The sequence below is a fragment of the Tachypleus tridentatus genome, chromosome 10 (assembly GCF_004210375.1).
Source record: "Tachypleus tridentatus isolate NWPU-2018 chromosome 10, ASM421037v1, whole genome shotgun sequence".
In the NCBI taxonomy this organism is placed as follows: Eukaryota; Metazoa; Arthropoda; class Merostomata; order Xiphosura; family Limulidae; genus Tachypleus; species Tachypleus tridentatus.
Window position 1 is genome coordinate 97,389,799 of NC_134834.1, and position 24,655 is coordinate 97,414,453.

The 24,655-nt window shown below is 31.3% G+C and overlaps 1 protein-coding gene across 1 annotated transcript in view; it reads left to right on the forward strand.

Annotated features, from left to right (window-relative positions):
- The first annotated feature begins 12,012 nt into the window (after positions 1-12,012).
- The window catches only part of LOC143228417 (laminin subunit alpha-like), a 20,328-nt gene continuing 7,685 nt past the window's right edge, over positions 12,013-24,655 (forward strand). Inside the window, exon 1 of the mRNA XM_076459680.1 lies at positions 12,013-12,118. Coding sequence (XP_076315795.1) covers positions 12,013-12,118 — 106 coding nt within the window. The remainder of the gene's footprint in view (positions 12,119-24,655) is intronic.

The following is a 24,655-nucleotide window of genomic DNA, read 5'->3' on the forward strand; positions in this document are numbered from 1 at the left end:
GTGTTAGTAAACTCATCTGTTTGTTGTTTCCTTGTATATCTTTAGTGTTAGTAAACTCATCTGTCTATTGTTTCCTTGTATGTCTTTACTGTTAATAAACTCATCTGTGTATTGTTTTATTGTATATCTTTAGTGTTAGTAAACTCATCTGTCTATTGTTTCCTTGTATGTCTTTAGTGTTAGTAAACTCATCTGTCTGTTGTTTCCTTGTATATCTTTAATGTTAGTAAACCCATCTGTCTATTGTTTTCTTGTATGTCTTTAGTGTTAGTAAACTCATCTGTCTATTGTTTCCTTGTATGTCTTTAGTGTTAATAAACTCATCTGTGTATTGTTTTATTGTATATCTTTAGTGTTAGTAAACTCATCTGTCTATTGTTTCCTTGTATGTCTTTAGTGTTAGTAAACTCATCTGTCTGTTGTTTCCTTGTATATCTTTAATGTTAGTAAACCCATCTGTCTATTGTTTCCTTGTATGTCTTTAGTGTTAGTAAACTCATCTGTCTATTGTTTCCTTGTATGTCTTTAGTGTTAATAAACTCATCTGTCTATTGTTTCCTTGTATATCTTTAGTGTTAGTAAACTCATCTGTCTATTGTTTTCTTGTATGTCTTTAGTGTTAGTAAACTCATCTGTCTGTTGTTTCCTTGTATATCTTTAATGTTAGTAAACCCATCTGTCTATTGTTTCCTTGTATGTCTTTAGTGTTAGTAAACTCATCTGTCTCTTGTTTCCTTGTGTGTCTTTAGTGTTAATAAACTCATCTGTGTATTGTTTTATTGTATATCTTTAGTGTTAGTAAACTCATCTGTCTATTGTTTCCTTGTATGTCTTTAGTGTTAGTAAACTCATCTGTCTGTTGTTTCCTTGTATATCTTTAATGTTAGTAAACCCATCTGTCCATTGTTTCCTTGTATGTCTTTAGTGTTAATAATCTCATCTGTGTATTGTTTTCTTGTATATCTTTAGTGTTAGTAAACTTATCTGTCTGTTGTTTCCTTGCATATCTTTAGTGTTAGTAAACTCATCTGTCTATTGTTTTCTTGTATATCTTTAGTGTTAGTAAACTCATCTGTCTATTGTTTCCTTGTATATCTTTAATGTTAGTAAACTTATCTGTCTGTTGTTTCCTTGTATATCTTTAGTGTTAGTAAACTCATCTGTCTATTGTTTCCTTGTATGTCTTTAGTGTTAGTAAACTCATCTGTCTATTGTTTTCTTGTATATCTTTAGTGTTAGTAAACTCATCTGTCTATTGTTTCCTTGTATATCTTTAATGTTAGTAAACTCATCTGTCTGTTGTTTCCTTGTATATCTTTAGTGTTAGTAAACTTATCTGTCTGTTGTTTCCTTGTATATCTTTAGTGTTAGTAAACTCATCTGTCTGTTGTTTTCTTGTATATCTTTAGTGTTAGTAAACTCATCTGTCTATTGTTTCCTTGTATATCTTTAATGTTAGTAAACTTATCTGTCTGTTGTTTCCTTGTATATCTTTAGTGTTAGTAAACTCATCTGTCTGTTGTTTTCTTGTATATCTTTAGTGTTAGTAAACTCATCTGTCTATTGTTTCCTTGTATATCTTTAATGTTAGTAAACTTATCTGTCTGTTGTTTCCTTGTATATCTTTAGTGTTAGTAAACTCATCTATCTATTGTTTTCTTGTATATCTTTAGTGTTAGTAAACTCATCTGTCTATTGTTTCCTTGTATATCTTTAATGTTAGTAAACTTATCTGTTTGTTGTTTCCTTGTATATCTTTAGTGTTAGTAAACTCATCTGTCTATTGTTTTCTTGTATATCTTTAGTGTTAGTAAACTCATCTGTCTATTGTTTTCTTGTATATCTTTAATGTTAGTAAACTCATCTGTCTGTTGTTTCCTTGTATATCTTTAATGTTAGTAAACTCATCTGTCTATTGTTTTCTTGTATATCTTTAATGTTAGTAAACTTATCTGTCTGTTGTTTTTTTGTATATCTTTAATGTTAGTAAACTCATCTGTCCATTGTTTCGTTACACAAAGATTTTTCTCATAGCCGCACCTTTGTAAGAAGCAAATGGGCGTCGTCAAATAAGAGACTATGCGCGTGCCCCGCGTGATCTTTTCCGCCAACATGGCGATGTTGTTAGCCTAGTTACCCAAATATGATGTATGGTATAGAACCTAGATTAGACAGGTTGTCTGGTTTGTAGTCGCGAGGACAGGATATTTGACCATCTGCAACTAAATATAACTAAATATAAATGTAAATATAAATATAACTAAATACAAATATAACTATAACTAAATATAAGTATAAATACAACTGAATGTATTTACTACCAACACTTTTTATTTTCTATAATAACAGTTACCGAAAATGTTTGAAAAGAAAAAGTCTCCATCAATTAGTTATTTCAAAATCTCACATGCAGTTACATAAGTTTAAAATACACCTGGCGGGGACTATAATGAAAAACAAACAAAAACCTATTTGCATAGTATTTCTCTTTTCAACACAGTGTACGAAGTAGGTTCGTTCAAGTAAAAAGAATCAAGACAGCAGTGACACCTACCAGAAGTAGGATAGCATGAACACAAATATTATTTTGTAAATTTGTAGTGTTGTAAAACACATGGAACACAGAATCATGTAACTTGTTAATGTCTTTATTTCATGTCGTGTTCCTTCGGTTAGTTATATATGTATATATATATATTAAAGTTAAAATATTGTTCGTTGTCATCTATAGGTTATTCTTAATCAAGTCGTTGGTAAAATTAACATGTACCTCTGAACAACTGCTTTTCAAGAATATGTAATCAGTTCTTAACACAGTTATCTGTGTAGTTACAAAACTAATTCTTAACTCAGTTATCTGTGTAGTTACAAAACTAATTCTTAACTCACTTACCTGTGTTGTCACACAACTAATTCTTAACTCAGTTATATGTGAAGTTACAAAACTAATTCTTAACTCAGTTACCTGTGTTGTTACACAACTAATTCTTAACTCAGTTATCTGTGTAGTTGCACAACTAATTCTTAACTCAGTTACCTGTGTTGTCACACAACTAATTCTTAACTCTGTTATCTGTGTATTTACAAAACTATTTCTTAACTCAGTTACCTGTGTAGTTACACAACTAGTTCATAATTCACTTATCTGTATAGTTACATAATTAGTTCATAACTCAGTCATCTGTGCAGTTTCATATGTAGTTCTCAATTAAGTTATCTGTGTATATACAATTATACATAATTATTAACGACATAATTCATACAATTATACATAATTATTAACGACGTAATTCATACAATTATACATAAATATTAACGACGTAATTCATACAATTATACATAATTATTAACGACATAATTCATACAATTATACATAATTATTAACGACATAATTCATACAATTATACATAATTATTAACGACGTAATTCATACAGTTATACATAATTATTAACGACATAATTCATACAATTATACATAAATATTAACGACATAATTCATACAATTATACATAATTATTAACGACGTAATTCATACAGTTATACATAATTATTAACGACATAATTCATACAATTATACATAAATATTAACAACATAATTCATACAATTATACATAATTATTAACGACATAATTCATACAATTATACATAATTATTAACGACATAATTCATACAATTATACATAATTATTAACGACATAATTCGTAGTTATACATAATAATTAACGACGTAATTCATACAGTTATGCACAAGTATTAACGACGTAATTCATACTGCTATACATAATTATTAACGATGTAATTCATACAGTTATACATAATTATTAACGACGTAATTCATACAATTATACATAATTATTAACGACATAATTCGTAGTTATACATAATAATTAACGACGTAATTCATACAGATATGCACAAGTATTAACGACGTAATTCATACTGCTATACATAATTATTAACGATGTAATTCATACAGTTATACATAATTATTAACGACGTAATTAATACAGTTATACATAATTATTAACGACGTAATTCGTATAGTTATACATAATTATTAACATACGTAATTCATACAGTTATATATAATTATTAAAGACGTAATTCATAATGTTATACATAATTATTAAAGACGTAATTCATAGAGTTATACATAATTATTAAAGACGTAATACATACAGTTATACATAATTATTGAAGACGTAATTCATAGATTATTAAATAATTATTAACGACGTAATTCATGCAGTTATACATAATTATAAAAGACGTAATTGATACATAATTATTAACGACGTAATTCATACAGTTATACATAATTATTAACGACATAATTCATACAATTATACATAAATATTAACGACATAATTCATACAATTATACATAATTATTAACGACGTAATTCATACAGTAATACATAATTATTAACGACATAATTCATACAATTATACATAAATATTAACAACATAATTCATACAATTATACATAATTATTAACGACATAATTCATACAATTATACATAATTATTAACGACATAATTCATACAATTATACATAATTATTAACGACATAATTCGTAGTTATACATAATAATTAACGACGTAATTCATACAGTTATGCACAAGTATTAACGACGTAATTCATACTGCTATACATAATTATTAACGATGTAATTCATACAGTTATACATAATTATTAACGACGTAATTCGTATAGTTATACATAATTATTAACATACGTAATTCATACAGTTATATATAATTATTAAAGACGTAATTCATAATGTTATACATAATTATTAAAGACGTAATTCATAGAGTTATACATAATTATTAAAGACGTAATACATACAGTTATACATAATTATTAACGACGTAATTCATACAGTTATACATAATTATTAACGACGTAGTTCATACAGTTATACATAATTATTAACGACGTAGTTCATACAGTTATACATAATTATTAACTTCGTAATTCATACAGTTATTCATAATTATTTACGACGTAATTCATACAGCTATACATAATTATTGAAGACGTAATTCATAGATTATTAAATAATTATTAACGACGTAATTCATGCAGTTATACATAATTATAAAAGACGTAATTGATACATAATTATTAACGACGTAATTCATACAGTTATACATAATTATTAACGACGTACTTCATACAGCTATACATAATTATTTACGACGTAATTCATACAGCTACACATAATTATTAACGACGTAATTCATATAGTTATACATAATTATCAAAGACGTAACTCATACATAATTATTGAAGACGTAATTCATACAGTTATACATAATTATTAAAGACGTAAGTCATACAGATATACATAATTATTAACGACGTAATTCATACAGTTATACATAATTATTAACAATGTAATTGATACAGCTATACATAATTAGTAACGACGTAATTCATACAGCTTTACATAATTATTAGCGACGTAATTTATACAGTTATATATAATTAATAACGACGTAATTCATACAGCATTACATAATTATTAGCGACGTAATTTATACAGTTATACATAATTATTAAAGACGTAATTCATACAGTTATACATAATTATTAAAGACGTAATTCATATATAATTATTTACGACGTAAGTCATACAGTTATATATAATTATTAAAGACGTAATTCATACAGTTATACATAATTATTAACGACGTAATTGATACAGTTATACATAATTATTTACGACGTAATTCATACATAATTATTAACGACGTAATTCATACAGTTATATATAATTATTATAGACGTAATTCACACAGCTATACATAATTATTGAAGACGTAATTCATAGATTATTAAATAATTATTAACGACGTAATTCATACAGTTATACATAATTATCAAAGACGTAATTCATACAGTTATATATAATTATTATAGACGTAATTCATGCAGCTATACATAATTATTATTATCATTATTAGATAATCACAGACATAAGGTGTTGTTACGTGTTACAATCATTATTAGATAATCACAGACATAAGGTGTGATTACGTGTTACGGTCATTATTAGATAATCACAGACATGAGGTGTTGTTACGTGTTACAATCATTATTAGATAATCACAGACATAAGGTGTGATTACGTGTTACGGTCATTATTAGATAATCACAGACATAAGGTGTTGTTACGTGTTACGATCATTGAGTTAACTAACAATCATTATTAATTAATTATAAACATTAGGTGTTCTTAACTGCTAATACTATTGTCAGTTAACCATCAACATCAGGTGTTGTTACGTGCAATCACTGACTACATAGTTAACGATCGACATAAAGTATTTTTACGTGTCAAAAACATTGTTAGTTAGCCATCGACATAAGGTGTTGTTACATGTTACAGTCATTGTTACTTAATCAAATATAAGGTGTTGTTAGTTATAGACATAACTTCTTCTTACATGTTACAATCATTCTTAGTTATACCAGTTCGAATGGGACATGCATGAAAACATTTAATAACTCATTAAGGTCCCAGTAAAGCATGTGACGTGGACAAAGGAGGTCAGTGAAGGAAGGATGAAAACAAAGCAGACTGGACAATAGTTGGATAAGCAAAATGTAATTAATAAAGCTGCTCGATAATCAGCTAAGATGGAGATTAACAATCCATGATGGAAAAACCACGTGAAAAAGGACAAAAGATGAGCCACAGTAGAAGAGCCCAAAGGAAAAGAGTATCAGATGGACCAACGTCCAAGTATTAACCATAAGTACAGAGCTAAAGGACGACAAGAATTAGATTATAAGTCGTCTAGATGATCAGAGATTCAATGAGGTTGGAACAAGACAGATAGTGAACAGGGCAGAAAAATAGAAGTGTTGGATGCCAGTTGATGTAGCAGAGAAAAACCATTGTTTTACTAACCAGAGAAACACCACTAACAGGAACCGCTGAGGAATGTTGCATATCAATTAAAGACACAATGGAGGAAACCAAAAGGGTGATTGACATACAGAAAAGGATTAAATCAGTTGTAGTTGAAAGCATCAACTGACAGAGTTAAATAATGAGGAACTGGGGACCAGATGAGTAAAAATGTGGTGTTGAGAAGACTGGTGAAAGGATTTGTAAGGGTTATGATTAAATTAGAGAAAAAACAATTTTAAAAACTTAACATTGGGGAGCTGTGAGAGAATAGCAGTTCTCGAAAATTCGTTGGTGGGGTTTAAAGACCAGAGTTTAGAGGTATAGACCTCTTACTTTCATCTACAATGTACACCTTCATATTTTCTGTTAACTTCTTTTTCAGAGTTAAGCTAGAAGTTTTTGTTTATATTCATTAATTTTTATTCTTTATATACACGGCTTCCATTAAAATATTTAGCATTAATGTTTTTGTTAATGTTCGACTAAGCCTATTTTACTCGGTTTGTGACAGTGTGAAAAATGTTTTTGATATCTTAATTTTTATCGAAGTTTTTGTTGTGTGTGAAATGTTAAAATAATTCACTTTTTATGTATATTATTTAATTACTAAAGATTTTCTTTTTAATTTTTTGTGTTTGGATGAATATGGTTTGAAGTTCTCGCATAGCTACACAAAGGCTATCTATGTTAGTTGTCCCTAATTTAGCAGTGGAAGACAGCTGGCCATCACCATTTACCACCAACTTTTCAGTTACTGTTTCGCCAACGAATAGTGGGATTGACCATCACACTATAACACCCCAAAGGCTGAAAGATTGTAAGTTAAGCCTAACTACCTGTCCTTGTCAGGCACATCTTCTTTCTCACTTTTTATGATATCGGTTCTTATTGTAAACCCAGTCACATATTACACTTACATGTTTATATCAAAAGTAGATTTATTTTATTTGATTATATATGAAGTGAATGTTTGAAGATTGTTTAGAAGTTCCTTCTTCTAAAGTGGGTAAGTAGTCTATCTTAAAATTATTTGTAATAATTTTCACTTTAATCTTAGTTTATATGTAAATTGTATTTTCTTTGTTAAAGGATATCTTGTTTATTTACACGTGTACTCAATATCACAGTATATTTTGTGGTTTTTTGTTTCGTGATTTATTCTCATATTATAAATTTTATCTTAAACATTTTGCATTTTTATTTTATTGTTTAAAGACTTCTAATTATATATTTGTACTTTCCGTCTGAATGTCGTTATGATCTCTCGATATTTAAATTATTACTTGGCCCAGCATGGCCAGGTAGTTAAGGCACTCCACTCTTAATCTGAGGGTCGTGAGTTCGAATCCCGGTCACACCAAACGTGCTCGCTCTTTCAGTCGTGGGGGCGTTATAATGTAATGGTCAATCCCACTATTCGTTGGTAAAAGAGTAGCCCAAGAGCTGGCGGTGGGTGGTGATAATTAGCTGCATTCCCTCTAGTCTTACACTGCAGATAGCCCTCGTGTAGCTTTGTGCGAAATTCAAAACAAACTGTCCTGGTGACCCTTGTTATTGTCTAGAGATAACACTTGTTCCACTTACGGAAATATTGTTGTAATGCTGTACAATGCGCAAGAAGACCAGTGACAACAGTCTTTCATTGACCGAGTAGATGATATCTAAAAGTTATAGCCTCTCTATGTTGAATGAGAATGACCATTCATGTGGGTAGCGCTAGTCATTATGGGTAAATTCAACATTTGTTGTTAAATAAGAAACACCTGGGTCGATTGACTAAAATGCTTTTTGTGGAAAAAAATCTAGCTAACAGATTCACAAGCCCAGTAGGAGATGATCATTCTAGGTATTCTCAAGTAAACAGTTTTTTGTCTATTGGCCAAAATAGATTGTTAATTTTGTTTAACACACTGTGTCCAATCTCCATATCTTCTTAGTTTACCAATAAGCCATTTTTGTTAAACTCAGCTTGCTTCACTTATTTATCCACATTAATCTTCCCGTTATAAATCATAAAAATCTCTGAGCAAATCAGTTAATCTTAGAATATCAAACAACAAGGTTAGACATATTGATATGGTTAGCCGATAAGAACCTTCTTACTGTAATAATATTTTTTCTTTAGCCTTGTTTTTCTCTACTTCAATATTATCACTTGTTGTTACTTCTCCCGTATATCCGCCATATTGACAGAATAATTTCGCTGTAACTAGATATATACAAGCATCATTAGAGTAACTGCATAATTTTGATTAAAGGAGTAGTCTGCCATTAGTTGTAGATAAAATATACGTTAAATATGGACCAAAGAAAGTGTGTTTCGAAAGCAGGATGTTATACACAGTAAATGGTTCCACTTCGTTGATCAATTCTGACCTTGCCAACAACAACAACATGCACAAAAGGAGATCGATTCCTAGCAACTAAAGTGATATTAAAACAAATTTCCAAGGTCAGCTTTGATACTTGTTTGTAGACCAACTGGTTGTACTGGTTTTCTACACGTTACGAAAAAGGACATGGACTACAAACAGATTAAAACCAAAATCAACTTCCTAGTCACAAGAACTTAAAATATTTCAATATTTAGTTATATGTTTGTTTGTATGCTTTAACTCTTAATAAAAACATAGTTATTACTTAATGTCATCAAACTACGTGTACTTCATAATCCAGTCGACTCATCACGTCAAAATAATTAAATACAAACACTTTAAAATTTTTTTTTCATGATTTATTTCCATAATAACACAATGCAACACAAATTATGTTCCTGGATAGTATGTGTTATTTCTTAATTACTTATGTTGTAAAAGTACAAAAAATGGCCATTATACCCTTCAAACTTTGCTTTTGTGATCTGGATAATGAAATTTAGAAATTAATGTATTTTCTATGTAAAAATGGGCAAATTTGCACATTTTCATTTACATAAGGTCTGAATAAAACAACATACGAGGGCTGTTCAAAAAATACGCGGACTGTTTGAATTGCGCGGCTCCAGTTGGTTCCAGGGGAATCCGCTTGGTGTCGCTAGGTTCGCACAGATCAGCTGATTACGACGCCATTTCCCGATTGCAGATTTCTTCATTTGTGTATTAGCTACGCGGTTTTAAGTGAAGTGTGATTTTTTCGTTTGGCGGATTTCAGAATGAATGACCTGAAGGAGCAACGACTTGCTGTGAAATTTTGTGTTAAACTTGGAAAATCTGCGACTGAAACTTTGCTATGCTTAACACGGCTTACGGTGATGTTGCTATGAAGCGTACGGCATGTTTCAAGTAGCATGAACGTTTTAAGGATGGTCGACAGTCCATTGAAGATGATGAGCGTCCTGGACGTCTTTCCACGTCAACTGACGACCCACACGTCGACAAAATCAACAGCTTAGGGAAGAAGTCTCGAAGATACTTGAAGGCTGCAGACTCCTTATCAAGAGCTGTGACAAATTGTTTTATAAGACCCAATTTTATGTGCAATGGTGGGAACAACACCTTCTGGAGGTCCACTAGTGGCTCACACTTGACATTGTGCCTCCCCACAGAGAATTCGGTCCGTTGTGGCCAGTTCTTCCTGTTGTAGTGCGCTGCAGTGTCCCTGCTGTCCCAAAGGCAAACATAACAGGAAAACTTGGTAAAGCCTCCTTGGAGACCCATCAGGAATGCCATCATTTTGAAGTCTCCGATAACTTCCCAGCCATACTCTTCATACTTCAAGGCAGATGCTGTCACAGAGCACTTTTTCACAGAGTACTTTTTCGCTCTTGTCTTGATAAATTGACCACATACATAGCAGAATGTGTCTGGAGAATGGTTGCAGCTTCTTGATGCCATTTCTGATAAAATCACATAGGTCTCTGCGTTCACTTAGGCAGCTAGAACTAAACTGAAGTGGTGAGTGGTGAGCCCCTGTATATATATATTACTATGGAAAATTCTTTGTTCTAACAACATCACGCATCTTATCTGTAGGGAAGCACAGTGTTAAGTGTGAGCCACTAGTGGACCTCCAGAAGGTGTTGTTCCCATCATTGCACATAAAATTAGATATTATGGAACAATTTGTCACAGCTCTTGATAAGGAGTCTGCAACCTTCAAGTATCTTCGAGACTTCTTCCCTAAGCTGTCTGTGGCAAAGGTCAAAGCTGGTGTCTTCGTTGGATCACAAACAAAGAAGATCCTGGAGTGCACAGAATTCACCAAGAAGTTAAGTAGGAAGGAAATAAAAAGCTTGGGGCAGTTTTGTCGCAGTGGTTCGGGGCTTCTTGGGCAATCACAAGGACGACAATTATGTGGAACTGGTTGAGACTCTGGTGAAAACTACGGTAAAACAGGCTGCAGGATGTCCCTGGTAGACCATATCCCTGACACTCATCTTCATAAATTGAGGGAGAACATACCATACTCAGAGGAGCAAGGCGACGACTTCCACTAAGATGTACTGGACTTTGAACGCCTCTTCCAAGTAGCGTATAACGAAAACGTGATGGAAGACTGATACGTGAACGTTACTTACATTACTGTCGCAAATCTCGAGAAACTACTCATTTCAAAACATTTTTGTATAACTTTAGTATAAATACATGTAAATCTTGATTCATATGTTGTTTTATTCAGACCTTATGTATATGAAAATGTGTAAATTTGCCCGTTTTTACATAGAAAATACATTAATTTATAAATTTCATTATCCAGGTCACGAAAGCAAAGTTTGAAGGGAATAATGGACATTTTCTGTACTTTTACAATATAAGCAATAAAGAAATAACACATACTATCCAGGAACAAAATTTGTGTTACATAGTGTAATAACACATACTATCCAAGAACAAAATTTGTGTTACATAGTGTAATAACACATACTATCCAGGAACATAATTTGTGGTACATTGTGTAATAACACATACTATCCAGGAACATAATTTGTGTTACATAGTGTAATAACACATACTATCCAGGAACATAATTTCTGGAACATAGTGTAATAACACATACTATCAAGGAACATAATTTGTGTTATATAGTGTTATCATGAAGACAGACGTTTCCATGAACATCTTCCAGAGAGAAGCCAGTAGACATTTTAAGGATGGGAATAACCTTGACTATCTTGAAGGTAAGAGTTTCCATGAACATCTTCCAGAGAGAAGCCAGTAGACATTTTAAGGATGGGAATAACCTTGACTATCTTGAAGGTAAGAGTTTTCATGAACGTTTTTAAGAAAGGATCCACCATGTACATTTTAAGGATAGGAGTAATCTCGACAATGTTGAAGGTGGGAGTTTCCAAGAGCGTCTTTAAGAAAAGATCCACCTATATATTTTAAGGATAGGAACCACCTTGACTATCTTGAAGGTAGGAGTTTGCAAGAGTGTCTTTAAGAGAAGATACACCCGATATATTTTAATAATGGGTACCAGTCTAATTTGTCGTATATGGATATCAGTTGAATACTGCGAGTTTATACTGAACTTAGAGCAAATATACTACAGTAAATACTCATACACCTCCGTATCTCGTATTCCTGATGCGACCGAGGGACAATTACATTTAACTTGGACATCACATAAGAGTTAGCATTTGAACTATTCTGATGCAGCTATTTCTTTGGTCATTGTGACCATTTGAGAAACAAAGTTAATTCAGACTAAAATATACTTAAACTCCATTATAACAGCTGAGGATGGACATCATCAGGGTTTGAAACTTATCCCCCACATCATAACACGATAAACATGGATATTTGATTTTAACAGCTATAGGTAATCTTGAACAAGACGTGTACAATGTAATGGACAAAAACTGTTGCAGAGAAAACACTATTATGGAGGACGACTTTTCCAAACATACTGTACAGTTGATTACATCTGTAACAACATATGTTTCAAATCTAAAAAGTCATATTGCTTAAAAAAGGTGTAAAATACTGTCCAATAGAAGAACAAAACTTATCAAGATGAGATGTGTACAAGGTTACGCTTAACTCTCAAATCACAGATACATTACATAACTGTTCCAAAATGAATTTTGGCCAACTCATAGGAGAAGTTTCACGCAAAATGTAGCGTTCATTCTGATCTAACAAAGTGGTATAAAATAAAGAAAAATTGTACTTGTTATATTTCTCTATTATACTCTTCACATGCTGGAAACACTGTCATGACAAGAATGGAACAAACTACAATGATGTCACGTAATAACAATGGTTTACCTCTTATAGATCTACAAAGACACAGTATTAACTGGACACAGCAAATATATGGAAAGTACACTGTTAGTGTCGCTCTGGGACAACACACCACTACTTGGACACCAAATATGTGGTTAGTATTGTAACCTCATCCAGGGATAACAAAACATTATCTGGACACCAAATATGTGGTTAGTATTGTAACCTCATCCAGGGATAACAAAACATTATCTGGACACCAAATATGTTGTTAGTGCTTATCAGTGAGGCTCAGGGGTAGCACAGCATTATCTGGACACCAAATATGTTGTTAGTGTTTATCACTGCCACTCATGGGTAGCACAGCATTATCTGGACACCAAATATGTTGTTAGTGTTTATCAGGAGACTCAGGGGTAGCACAGCATTATCTGGACACCAAATATGTTGTTAGTGTTTATCAGTGAGACTCAGGGGTAGCACAGCATTATCTGGACACCAAATATGTTGTTAGTGTTTATCACTGCCACTCATGGGTAGCACAGCATTATCTGGACACCAAATATGTTGTTAGTGTTTATCAGTGAGACTCAGGGGTAGCACAACGTTATCTGGACACCAAACATATGGCTAGTATTGTCAATATCATTAGGGGTAACAAAACATTACCTGGACACCAAACATATGACTAGTATTGTCAATATCATTAAGGGGTAACAAAACATTACCTGGACACCAAACATATGACTAGTATTGTCAATATCATTAAGGGGTAACAAAACATTACCTGGACACCAAACATATGGCTAGTATTGTCAATATCATTAAGGGGTAACAAAACATTACCTGGACACCAAACATATGGTTAGTATTGTCAATATCATTAAGGGGTAACAAAACATTACCTGGACACCAAACATATGGTTAGTATTGTCAATATCATTAAGGGTAACAAAACATTACCTGGACACCAAACATATGGTTAGTATTGTCAATATCATTAAGGGTAACAAAACATTATCTGGACACCAAACATATGGCTAGTATTGTCAATATCATTAAGGGGTAACAAAACATTACCTGGACACCAAACATATGGTTAGTATTGTCAATATCATTAAGGGTAACAAAACATTACCTGGACACCAAACATACGGCTAGTATTGTCAATATCATTAAGGGGTAACAAAACATTATCTGGACACCAAACATATGGCTAGTATTGTCAACATCATTAAGGGGTAACAAAACATTATCTGGCCACCAAACATATGGTTAGTATTGTCAATATCATTAAGGGGTAACAAAACATTACCTGGACACCAAACATATGATTAGTATTGTCATTATCATTTAGGGGTAACAAAACATTATCTGGACACCAAACATATGATTAGTATTGTCATTATCATTTAGGGGTAACAAAACATTATCTGGACACCAAACATATGGTTCGTATTGTCAATATCATTAAGGGGTAACAAAACATTACCTGGACACCAAACATATGGCTGGTATTGTCAGTCTCGTTGAGGGGGAAAAATACTGGTATACAAAATTTTCATGGGTAAATAGTCTTGCACCATTATCAGGATATATCTCTGTGTATACAGAAACCATGGCTTCATGTTTCAGCATCACATAAACACGTCTTCTTGCAGGGCAGTAGTACATTTATAGATTTATGATAATAGATCAAGGATAATCCTCTGTATAAACTTGCTGTAAGAAAACAGTAAAATTTTCTTCCTAATTATTTATATTTAAGTAATAGTATGAATAAGCATAGATTTAGTAATAAATACTTTTGTATGGGTTCAAATAACTTCATTTCCTCGTTGTTTAACTATCATTACAATGAGTGTTTGACAACACTTAACACAAACTCATTACATTACTTGTCACTTGTTTCATTCCTTAGTCTCTCTAGGTTTTGGTTTTCTAATCCAAACTTGTTTAAAAGCACCTCTTAAAATATCTTGTAGGCAAAAGATCATAAATGAAAAGTGAAGTCACTGAAGAAACATCATCGATATTTTACGTTTTCAAGTGTTTATTTAATCTTAACTATTCAATAGCACAGCAGCAAGTCTGAAGACTTGTAATGCTAAAAAGCTGTGTAGCTTTTGTGGGTAAGAACAAAGAAAATTCTAATCTTAGTTATCAGATGAAATAATATTGTTTAGGATTTTACCATCCTAAGAACAAACTTTTACCCTTATGGTTCATTTAATGTCATTAAACTGCAATAGCTATTGCATTAGTTGTCACTAATTATGTCTGCTTTAATATATCTGAAACAATTAACGGTCTGAATGTGGCCTATTGGTTGGCATGTCTGGACTGTCATTTAACTAATTGTGCTCTGAACTTTGGATTGTCATATACTGACTAGAACATACTTTGTTTTCAATCTCTTATGGGTCATAAAGTGTATAAACGAATATTTGTATACATAGTACACAATGGAAGTAATTTCCCCAATGATCCTATTACTGACACACAGAGGATTTATTATGTCCATGAAGAACATTTCACAATAGAGAATATTCTACAATCAGATGTTCCCTTGCAACTCATCAATAAGAAACTTTGCCCAGGCCACAAAGTCACAGAAAGGGTATGACAACCAGTATCTGGGCTGATATTATTACGTACAAAACTACAATATCTGTAAATCACTATGACCTTTGGAATACAGCTAGCTTCACTTCTCCGAGATGTATTTCACTAATTTATATTTGGCAAAAAATATTTTTGAGCTTTTAACACTGCAAAGTGATTATTGTTAACAATAATATTCTTAAAAGGATGGTAGTGCCATCTATTCAATAATACATGCATTGTTTGTTTTTTATACTTCGTAAATACAATTACAATAACCACATTAAAATATTGCAATATTAAATAATTATGATTTGAATTTGAAAAATACACTATGGTCTATCTGTGCTGTAACATTGTACGTCCATAGACATCATGAAACAATTAAAAATAACAATCAATTACATGTTTTAAACCCTTCAGATGAGCCGATAAATCATAAATTTGCAAGAAATACGTGTTGTAGAAATATATACTAAAATTACATAAATAGTAAATTAATAGAAATTAAGTTTTATGTTGTGGAAAAGTTTAATAATAAACAGGTTACGTCTGACCAGAACGATTCATGTATGCAAAATAACAGAGTTAAAACAAATAGATTATCGATTTTAAGATGTATAGTTAAAACACTAAAGTCAAAGGAACGTGAAAATGTGCGTTTGGCTGGTCCTTCTAATCTATTAATACAATAAAACGTATGTTGGTCAAATAGGTTTTATGTCACTTTCATGTTACACAAGTTCTAGTGTAATTGTTACTTATTTATGGCATATTATGGAAAAGTAAGTGGTACCAGAACTCGGTGGAACACATATCTAAATACATGCATGTTGTGTCAATACATAAGTAATGTATGTGTGTGGATTAGTGCGTTACAAGAACTTACACATTCTACTGCACAATCATTACAAATATTGTTTCCAAGGTTATAGCTATTCAAGCTGCAAACATTAAAAACTTTACTAACTACATATTACTTTCAGTGATGTCGAGAAAACCCACTTGTAGAGAAATATATATGTAAAAACGGCTCGTTTGGGTTGAGAAAATATTTTACGTAGAGAAGTGAACAACGTTTCGACCTTCTTTGGTCATCGTCGATGAAGGTCAAAACGTTGTTCGCTCTTTTACGTAAAATATTTTCTCAACAAACAATTCATATATATATTTTTCTACACATTACTGTTTCTAATTATTGTGTTTGCTGGCTGTAGTAAGTAATCTTTTTCAGGGAAGGACAAAAACGTTTATTGAGAAATAGTTTTATAACACATAAAAAGATTTGAACTTCATATAACACATGTACTACTTTGTTACTCATTTTTTTACCTCAGTTAAATCAAAGTTACAAAAATTCAAATGAATCTAGAAACAAAATATTTGAAACATCTGTAATTAATGGATGAACACTTAGTATAAGAGAGAAAAAACACCACAATAAAAAGACAGGAATTAAACAAGTCATTCATTATTTACCTACTACAAAAACTTTACAATGAAAGCATGTGCGTTATTTACAGTGGCTATAATCTATCATAATGAGAAACATTTTCCAAAAATAAAACACGCTTTTGAACTGTGCTATCAGTTAAATAGTAGAATTTGACAAGCTTAACATCCAGAAGTATAATCACGTAGTTCAAAATGTAAAAACTAGCTTTTTCTTTTATTTGTCAAAAACACAAAGTTTGTGTCATTACCGATACGGGCTAGTGTCATTACTCACCACACAGATACAAAATGTATGTTTATCTCATATTTTCATGCTCTTCTAAAACATTTAATAAAATCTTCTGTTTACTTTTTTAGATTTCTTCACAGGTTATTAGTTAAAATTCACAGAATATATTTATTATGTAACTAATGTATAGGAATCTGAGAAATTACTCAATTTGATTTTATTAGTTTAAATAAAAACTTGTACTAAATGTACAGCTCAAATAATACACTACATATTCTATTGTGACTCAATCATTCGTGTTCAATAATTATATTCAGGTTTTAAGCATATAATAATAATAATAACAAAATGCAAGAACATAGTTAACTGGCATGTTTGTTTTGTAAATGTAATGTATAGACAAGTATAACATGACTGATTTGTTACAAATAATGTATCAAAGAATTTCTCTATATCCTTTACTCAAATTATATTAAGTATTTTGAGGCCACACAATAGCAACCAACTGATCAAACAATATTTTTATAACATGGAAGTTCAGTATATTAACAAGTTTTTTGTGGGTCACATTCTATGTGAATAGTTTGCTTTGATCAGATGTTAGTATTTAAAACAACTGGAAATAAGAGAAATCCAGAGAATACTTACATCAAACATTAAAACGAAGCTGGTAACAGATGTCAAAACTTAATTACCCTAATATTTTACATTAAACAAGTATATAAAAACATATACAAAGCATCTTTCTAGTTCTAAGAAAACTTAGTTCACTGTAAATGTTTTACTGACTTATGTAAGTAAAGATAATTAGAAGGATAAATAACCTGCTATAATGTTTAGAAATATACTTTTGTCTTCTAAGATGATGTTAGAGAATATAACAAAACCTCTAATATTTTCTCTCTTTTGACATAACATCTTCACAATTTCCCATTTTAAAGATAGAATCCAAACTTACTATACATCACTATTGGAAGATACAAATATGGTTACCTCACTAATAAAGAACACTTTGAATCATTCATTCATTCAGTAAGCAGATTTTGTTTTGATGATTCAGCATCATAAAAGAAACCATGAAGGTTCATCTCATGAACTACTGTTTAGATCCAATGTATTAGCAGCTTGTTTTTATTACAACAGTTAACATGTTATCCATAACATTTAACCGTTTCATAACAAAGAAGTTTTAAGTCTATTCATCAAGTACAGTCGTTCAAAATATCCCACTTATGAAAACACTGAACAATTTTCACGCGTGTATTAAAAACCATTGACAACTGTAACAAAGCACTTTTTTCTTAATATGTTACCTTCTGTTTCTCTGTTCATCAGACCTTGCTGATTCACTGAAGATGTAAACAGATTACACAAATTAAACTTGTATATTTTATGCAACATATATTTATTATTGAAGTTTACTAACTCATTACAGCTTTAACTGTTTACTATGCAGACAGGTAACCTATAATTTGTGTGTGAGAATATATGTATTTAACAACACTCATTAATTGAACAAAAGAAAAACAAGTCAAATTCAACTCATCATAGCAGATTCTGGAGTCTCAGTAACCTACACACTGTTGTTGTTGGTGATGACAGCAGAAGTATTAGTGGTAGCCTCAGAGTAAGAAGGAGGAGTGAGTTGGAGTAAGAGGCAGGTTAGGAAGCTGCTTGGAAGCCGATCTCATAGTCTGGTGGAAGCAGTACCTATCAACAATACATAGTCCAGTCTTAAAACTCTACATAAGGTTCAATGTTTCATAAATACAAGATCAAGTTTTAGTTCTACCTGAAATATTCAACTCTGACGACAACCCAGTTATCTCCACATTTCTTTAACTCGATTGCTACCAGCAACTAACTCTGAGTAGACAACACAATCTTACTATATTTTGTTCCAACAATAAAACTGGTGGATTAATGTATTTTAAATGTCACATGTGTATGCACTTTAAGAAACATAAAGCCTGTTACTTTTGATGCATTTAGTTTTAATATATATTTGAAAATTACTTCAGGTAATGGTATTTATAAAATGTGATTACAATATTTGTTCCATATTTCAACTTCTTCCATGTTTTTAATACATTATTTTGAAATATATAAAAACTTTCTATTGTCCATAAAATGCAAATTTTTATCTATTTTTAACCTCAATAATTTCACTCTCCTTAGAGTTAAGTAATATACAAGATCAAATAATAATAAGTTAACCTAAAAATACACAAGTAAACAGAACTTCATCTTTATGTAGACATAAACATTTTAACTTTGTTTCATAAATGTATTTCAAGTTTGTTTCGTTGCAGCCACACGTTTGTTTATTTTCCTAAAAACCATGAGGTTAGCAGTGTGAACTTCATACATAAACTAACACAGGTATATTATGGTCACTCTATTTCAGTCTAACACAGGTATATTTGAACATTAGTGTAGATATAATAAGAAAGCTTTTTGGTACTTGAATATCATTTCTTTGACCTTTCAAACAAGTATTTCAACATGTCCTCATACACTGTTTCACTACAGACACACACAACTGATTACCACTACTAGTGACTGTATATAATAGTTTATTTCAACATGTCCTCATACACTGTTTCACTACAGACACACACAACTGATTACCACTACTAGTGACTGTATATAATAGTTTATTACAACATGTCCTCATACACTGTTTCACTACAGACACACACAACTGATTACCACTACTAGTGACTGTATATAATAGTTTATTTCAACATGTCCTCATACACTGTTTCACTACAGACACACACAACTGATTACCACTACTAGTGACTGTATGTAATAGTTTATTACATGTCCTCATACACTGTTTCACTACAGACACACACAACTGATTACCACTACTAGTGACTGTATGTAATAGTTTATTTCAACATGTCCTCATACACTGTTTCACTACAGACACACACAACTGATTACCACTACTAGTGACTGTATGTAATAGTTCATTTCAACATGTCCTCATACACTGTTTCACTACAGACACACACAACTGATTACCACTACTAGTGACTGTATGTAATAGTTCATTTCAACATGTCCTCATACACTGTTTCACTACAGACACACACAACTGATTACCACTACTAGTGACTGTATGTAATAGTTTATTACATGTCCTCATACACTGTTTCACTACAGACACACACAACTGATTACCACTACTAGTGACTGTATGTAATAGTTTATTTCAACATGTCCTCATACACTGTTTCACTACAGACACACACAACTGATTACCACTACTAGTGACTGTATATAATAGTTCATTTCAACATGTCCTCATACACTGTTTCACTACAGACACACACAACTGATTACCACTACTAGTGACTGTATATAATAGTTCATTTCAACATGTCCTCATACACTGTTTCACTACAGACACACACAACTGATTACCACTACTAGTGACTGTATATAATAGTTCATTTCAACATGTCCTCATACACTGTTTCACTACAGACACACACAACTGATTACCACTACTAGTGACTGTATATAATAGTTCATTTCAACATGTCCTCATACACTGTTTCACTACAGACACACACAACTGATTACCACTACTAGTGACTGTATATAATAGTTCATTTCAACATGTCCTCATACACTGTTTCACTACAGACACACACAACTGATTACCACTACTAGTGACTGTATGTAATAGTTTATTACATGTCCTCATACACTGTTTCACTACAGACACACACAACTGATTACCACTACTAGTGACTGTATGTAATAGTTTATTTCAACATGTCCTCATACACTGTTTCACTACAGACACACACAACTGATTACCACTACTAGTGACTGTATATAATAGTTCATTTCAACATGTCCTCATACACTGTTTCACTACAGACACACACAACTGATTACCACTACTAGTGACTGTATATAATAGTTCATTTCAACATGTCCTCATACACTGTTTCACTACAGACACACACAACTGATTACCACTACTAGTGACTGTATATAATGGTTCATTTCAACATGTCCTCATACACTGTTTCACTACAGACACACACAACTGATTACCACTACTAGTGACTGTATATAATAGTTCATTTCAACATGTCCTCATACACTGTTTCACTACAGACACACACAACTGATTACCACTACTAGTGACTGTATGTAATAGTTCATTTCAACATGTCCTCATACACTGTTTCACTACAGACACACACAACTGATCACCACTACAAGTGACTGTATGTAATAGTTTATTACATGTCCTCATACACTGTTTCACTACAGACACACAATTGATTACCACTACTAGTGACTGTATGTAATAGTTTATTTCAACATGTCCTCATACACTGTTTCACTACAGACACACACAACTGATTACCACTACTAGTGACTGTATGTAATAGTTTATTTCAACATGTCCTCATACACTGTTTCACTACAGACACACACAACTGATTACCACTACTAGTGACTGTATGTAATAGTTTATTTCAACATGTCCTCATACACTGTTTCACTACAGACACACACAACTGATTACCACTACAAGTGACTGTATGTAATAGTTTATTTCAACATGTCCTCATACACTGTTTCACTACAGACATACACAACTGATTACCACTACTAGTGACTGTATGTAATAGTTTATTTCAACATGTCCTCATACACTGTTTCACTAGAGACACACACAACTGATTACCACTACTAGTGACTATGTAGTAGCTTACCATACAGGTGGTTTTAATAACACCACCTAACCCTTGTTACATGATACATCCTACTACAAGATATTACCAAATGATATGTACGACATTATGTACATAAAACATTACTTTATAGAACTTACAATATTAGTCCAGATCACATTCCTTTCACTAAAGACATGATTTATATTAGAATTAAAAACTTTAGCTCTTCAGTATATCAACACCCAAACTTCTCTTGTATTACAAATGTGTTCAGTCTGTTTCACAACCAACTTATGGGTTTTATTGTTGTCACTTTTACATGGGGGTTTAAACCCTTTGCAAAATATCAGAATAAGTTTTTAATATACCAGTTACATTGTTTTAATTATAAAGGAATAAAAGCAGAAGTGTAGATCTTACTACAAAGTAAAGATAGTAAGAAAACAACAATCTTACATGTTACTAGTTGTAATACATAAAAATCACACAGGGTTATCCCTCTAAGTACTGTATCATACTTGTATGATGAACCAAATGTAACATTACATTAAGATACTGAACTTAAAACTGCTAATTTAAAAGTGAAAAGACTATAAAAACCATGAACTCCTATAGTTAAAAGCACTAAGCCTAATTCATATAAGACCATGTACTTGCCACAGTTTGTCTTAGCTAGTCATGTATTTAGCTAGCACTAACAAGAAAGTAAAAATAATGTAATGTATCTCAATAGCATAATTGCAACGAACAGAGAAAAACATGACCATTGACCATTCTACATTCACAACTATGTCATATACATCTGAAAAACATGACTATTCTACGTTCACGATCAAGTAGTTGAAAGGTTTGGTTTAGAAAAAGTACATTGAAACTACACCTTGATATTGATAAAGATTCGATATAAAAGCCGATTAACAAGAATATTAAGAAAATAGAAGTAACAGTACATATAATGAAATACTGATCATTATCAGATACAAATAACAAGTACCACAAAATAGAAGTAGCAGTACACATAATGAAATACTGATCATTATCAGATACAAATAACAAGTACCACAAAATAGAAGTAGCAGTACACATAATGAAATACTGATCATTATCAGATACAAATAACAAGTACCACAAAATAGAAGTAGCAGTACACATAATGAAATACTGATCATTATCAGATACAAATAACAAGTACCACAAAATAGAAGTAGCAGTACACATAATGAAATACTGTCATTATCAGATACAAATAACAAGTACCACAAAATAGAAGTAGCAGTACATATAATGAAATACTGATCATTATCAGATACAAATAACAAAGTACCACAAAATAGAAGTAGCAGTACATATAATGAAATACTGATCATTATCAGATACAAATAACAAATTACCACAAAATAGAAGTAACAGTACATATAATGAAATACTGATCATTATCAGATACAAATAACAAGTACCACAAAATAGAAGTAACAGTTACATATAATGAAATACTGATCATTATCAGATACAAATAACAAGTACCACAAAATAGAAGTAACATTACATATAATGAAATACTGATTATTATCAGATATAAATAACAAAATTACCACAAAATAGAAGTAGCAGTACATATAATGAAATACTGATCATTATCAGATACAAATAAGTACCACAAAATAGAAGTAGCAGTACATATAATGAAATACTGATCATTATCAGATACAAATAACAAGTACCACAAAATAGAAGTAACAGTACATATAATGAAATACTGATCATTATCAGATACAAATAACAAGTACCACAAAATAGAAGTAACAGTACATATAATGAAATACTGATTATTATCAGATATAAATAACAAGTACCACAAAATAGAAGTAGCAGTACATATAATGAAATACTGATCATTATCAGATACAAATAACAAGTACCACAAAATAGAAGTAGCAGTACATATAATGAAATACTGATTATTATCAGATATAAATAACAAGTACCACAAAATAGAAGTAGCAGTACATATAATGAAATACTGATCATTATCAGATACAAATAACAAGTACCACAAAATAGAAGTAACAGTACATATAATGAAATACTGATTATTATCAGATATAAATAACAAGTACCACAAAATAGAAGTAGCAGTACATATAATGAAATACTGATCATTATCAGATACAAATAACAAGTACCACAAAATAGAAGTAGCAGTACATATAATGAAATACTGATCATTATCAGATACAAATAACAAGTACCACAAAATAGAAGTAGCAGTACATATAATGAAATACTGATTATTATCAGATATAAATAAGAAGTACTGCAAAAGAGCTACACTACACAATAAAATTGTCAAAAGTAATTAATTAATGATGGAGGTTTAATGATTTCAGGGCCTTTATTTATAGCGTTGAATAACGTTACTGATATGACAATACAACAACAAGCTTCTTTCAATTGTTTATCAGGTTTAATTCTGATGTCTATAAAGCAACAGATGTGATAGAAACCTATTGCACTTACACTTTAAGTACCATTCCAACATAGTAAAATAATTTTAGATCCTAT